The 3,493-nt window shown below is 53.9% G+C and overlaps 1 protein-coding gene across 1 annotated transcript; it reads left to right on the top strand.

Moving 5' to 3' along the window:
• The first annotated feature begins 6 nt into the window (after positions 1 to 6).
• Positions 7 to 1,572, top strand: PRKACG (protein kinase cAMP-activated catalytic subunit gamma). The gene has a single exon (XM_017873041.1). The coding sequence runs from the start codon at positions 41 to 43 to the stop codon at positions 1,091 to 1,093; it is 1,053 nt and encodes a 350-aa protein (XP_017728530.1). The 5' UTR covers positions 7 to 40; the 3' UTR covers positions 1,094 to 1,572.
• The last annotated feature ends 1,921 nt before the right edge of the window (positions 1,573 to 3,493 follow it).

The raw sequence follows: 3,493 nt of genomic DNA, 5'->3' as shown, positions 1-3,493 counted from the left end.
GCCGCCGCCGCGAGACCCCGCCCCGGCCGCCACCACCACCATGGGCAACGCCGCCGCCAAGAAGGACACCGAGCAGGAGAGCGTGAACGAGTTCCTAGCCAAAGCCAGAGGAGATTTCCTCTACAGATGGGGAAACCCCGCTCAAAACACCGCCAGCTCGGATCAGTTTGAACGGCTCAAGACGTTGGGCACCGGCTCCTACGGGCGGGTGATGCTGGTGAGGCACCGGGAGACCGGCACCCACTACGCCATGAAGATCCTCGACAAGCAGAAGGTGGTGAGGCTGAAGCAGGTCGAGCACACACTGAACGAGAAGCGCATCCTGCAGGCGATCAACTTTCCGTTCGTTGTCAAGCTCCAGTTCTCCTTTAAGGACAACTCCAACCTGTACCTGGTGATGGAGTATGTGCCGGGTGGGGAGATGTTCTCTCACCTACGGCGCGTCGGAAGGTTCAGCGAGCCCCATGCCTGTTTCTATGCCGCCCAGGTCGTCCTGGCCTTCCAGTACCTACACTCGCTCGACCTCATCCACCGCGACCTGAAGCCCGAGAATCTCCTCATCGACCAGCAGGGCTACCTGCAGGTGACGGACTTCGGTTTCGCCAAGCGCGTGAAGGGCCGCACTTGGACCCTGTGCGGGACCCCAGAGTACCTGGCCCCCGAGATCATCCTGAGCAAAGGCTACAACAAGGCTGTGGACTGGTGGGCCCTAGGGGTGCTCATCTATGAGATGACCGCGGGCTTCCCGCCCTTCTACGCCGACCAGCCCATCCAGATCTACGAGAAGATCATCTCTGGGAAGGTGCGGTTTCCCTTCCAACTCAGCTCTGACCTCAAGGACCTGCTGCGGAGCCTGCTGCAGGTGGACCTCACCAAGCGCTTCGGAAACCTCAGGAACGGGGTTGGCGACATCAAGAACCACAAGTGGTTTGCCACAACCAACTGGATCGCCCTCTTTGAGAAGAAGGTGGAAGCTCCCTTCATCCCGAAGTACACAGGCCCTGGGGATGCCAGTAACTTTGACGACTACGAGGAAGAAGAGATCCGGATCTCCATCAATGAGAAGTGTGCCAGCGAGTTTGCTGAGTTTTAGGGGTGTGCTTGTGCGCCTGTGGGTTTTCTTTCCTTTCATTTTCTTTTTGGTGGGTTGAGGGGTGGGTGCGTTGGTTTGAACAGCCAGAGGGCCCCAGAGTTCCTTGAATCTAATTTCACCCTCACCCCACCCTCCAGGGTTGGGGGAACAGGAAGCCCAGATATTTGGAGGAACAGACACACCAGCTGCTCCCTCACTCCCTATGCCTTCCTGGCCCTCCCACAGGGTCCCCCTTGCCCCAGCCCACTTCTGCCTGTTTTAAACGAGTTTCTCAGCTATATTCAGGCCAGGTCTTGCTGGTGTATCCAGGGACAGGGTGTTGAAAGTGGGGCTCAATCTTAACTCCAGCCCCCAACAGGCACCACTTACTAAGAGAGGATGAATGAAAAGCACACCTGCCCTTTGGAGTAATCCTGCCTGGGAAGGAGAGAGGTTTAGTGCCATGTATAGTGGGCTGCTTGCTAGAATAAAAAATAAAATAAAAAAAAAAACAATTAAAAATCTGATTTAAGTTCCACCAGTGTCCCCTTTCCACCTTCCTCTACTTCCACCCCTCCCTCCCTTCCCACCTTCCCATGTCTCCCCATTTCCCAGATCCATTTTAACAAATCCAGGAAGCAGAGTGACTTTGGAAGGAGGCCCTGGGGTTTGAACTTCCCCCATGAACTGCTGATTTCCCCTTCCCCCCTCCCCAGGGGCATCCTCTACCACTCTTGCAAAGGTCTCAGTTCCTTTAGGAAGCCTCCACTCTCTTCTTCCCCAGCGGACTTTTCTTCTCCCTTGGGCTTTGGGACCCAGACAAAGCAGCTGCCCCACTCCCTGCCAAAGAGAAGTTGTCCCCCCAAAAGACAGAGGGGGAGTCCCAAGCCCAAGTCATTCTTCACAGCAGCATTTCCCCGAAACTCTTTAATTTTATTCTCAGCTGGATTGTAATGCCCAGCCTCCCCTTCTGGGAAGGCAATCCTGCAAAAGGACATGGGAGAGGCCCAGTCCCTCCACCTCCACCTCATAGCCCAGGGTTCAAGGCTAGGGTTGCTAGGGAGGGGCTGCCTGTTTTATTCACCCAGCAGCTTCTGCCTCTTCCCATCCTGGGTGCCCCTCCTCCAGCTTAGCTGTCAGTCATTCTTCACCTCTTCTCTCCTGCCACCCCCGTGCTGTTTTCAATTTTTTTTTTTTTTTTTGAGACGAAGTTTCACTCTATCACCCAGGCTAGAGTGCAGTGGTACGATCTTGGCTCACTACAACCTCCACCTCCCGGGTTCAATCGATTCTTCTGCCTCAGCCTCCTGAGTAGCTGGGATTACAGGAGCCCACTACCACCCCTAGCTAATTTTTGTATTTTTAGTAGAGACGAGGTTTTGCCACATTGGCAGGCTGGCCTTGAACTCCTGACCTCAGGTGATCCAACCACCTTGGCCTCCCAAAGTGCTGGGATTATAGGTGTGAGCCACCACACCCCAGCCTGTTTTCTTTCTTAATAGAAAAGTGAGGAGCCGCTGGCGAGCCACCTCATTCACCTTCATATTTCCCCCTCTCATCACTTCTCCCCATCCCAGGAGCTCTCAGGCCTGGGGTGGTGCCCCAGGTGGGCTCAGGGTGATTCTACCTACTTGCTGTGAAAGGATGAGATTTCCTCTTGAACAGTGTGCTGTTGTAAACATATGTCAAAACTATTACCAATAAGGCCAGGTGCTGTAATCCCAGCACTTTGGGAGGCCAAGGTGAGTGGATCACTTGAGGTCAGGAGTTTGAGAACAGCCTGGCTAACATGGCGAAACCCCGTCTCTACTAAAAAATACAAAAATAGCCGGGTGTAGTGGCATGTGCCTGTGATCCCAGCTACTTGGGAGGCTGAGGCAGGAGATTCGCTTGAACCTGGGAGGCGGAGGTTGCAGTGAGGCTGAGATCGCACCACTGCACTCCAGCCTGGGTGACACAGTGAGACTCTGTCTCAACAAAACAAAACAAGAAACCAACTATTACCAATAAAGTTTTGTTTAAAAAGAACTGGCAAAACTAATCTATGATGCTGGAAGTCATAATTGTGACCTTTGAGGATGGCATTGGTGGAGAGGGGACGTGAAAGAGCCAGGAGGTGGCCGGGCACAGTGGCTCACGCCTGTAATCCCAGCACTTTGGGTGGCCAAGGCGAGCGGATCATGAGGTCAGGAGTTCAAGACCAGCCTGGCCAACATGGTGACACCCTGTCTCTACTAAAAACACGAAAAATTAGCCAGGTGTGGTGGCAGGCACCTGTAATTCCAGCTACTCGGGAGACAGAGGCAGGGGAATTGCTTAAACCCGGTATGCAGAGGTTGCAGTGAGCCGAGACTGCACCTCTGCACTCCAGCCCGGGCGACAGAGCGAGACTCTGTCTCCAAAAAAAAAAAAAAAAAAAAA

Source organism: Rhinopithecus bieti, unplaced genomic scaffold (assembly GCF_001698545.2).
Source record: "Rhinopithecus bieti isolate Rb0 unplaced genomic scaffold, ASM169854v2 scaffold_7648, whole genome shotgun sequence".
Classification (NCBI taxonomy): domain Eukaryota; kingdom Metazoa; phylum Chordata; class Mammalia; order Primates; family Cercopithecidae; genus Rhinopithecus; species Rhinopithecus bieti.
This window is presented reverse-complemented; position numbering and strand designations above follow the sequence as displayed.

Bases quoted from the DNA above. Each gene is read 5' to 3' on its own strand.
- PRKACG (XM_017873041.1), top strand. From the start codon at position 41: ATGGGCAACGCCGCCGCCAAGAAGGACACCGAGCAGGAGAGCGTGAAC.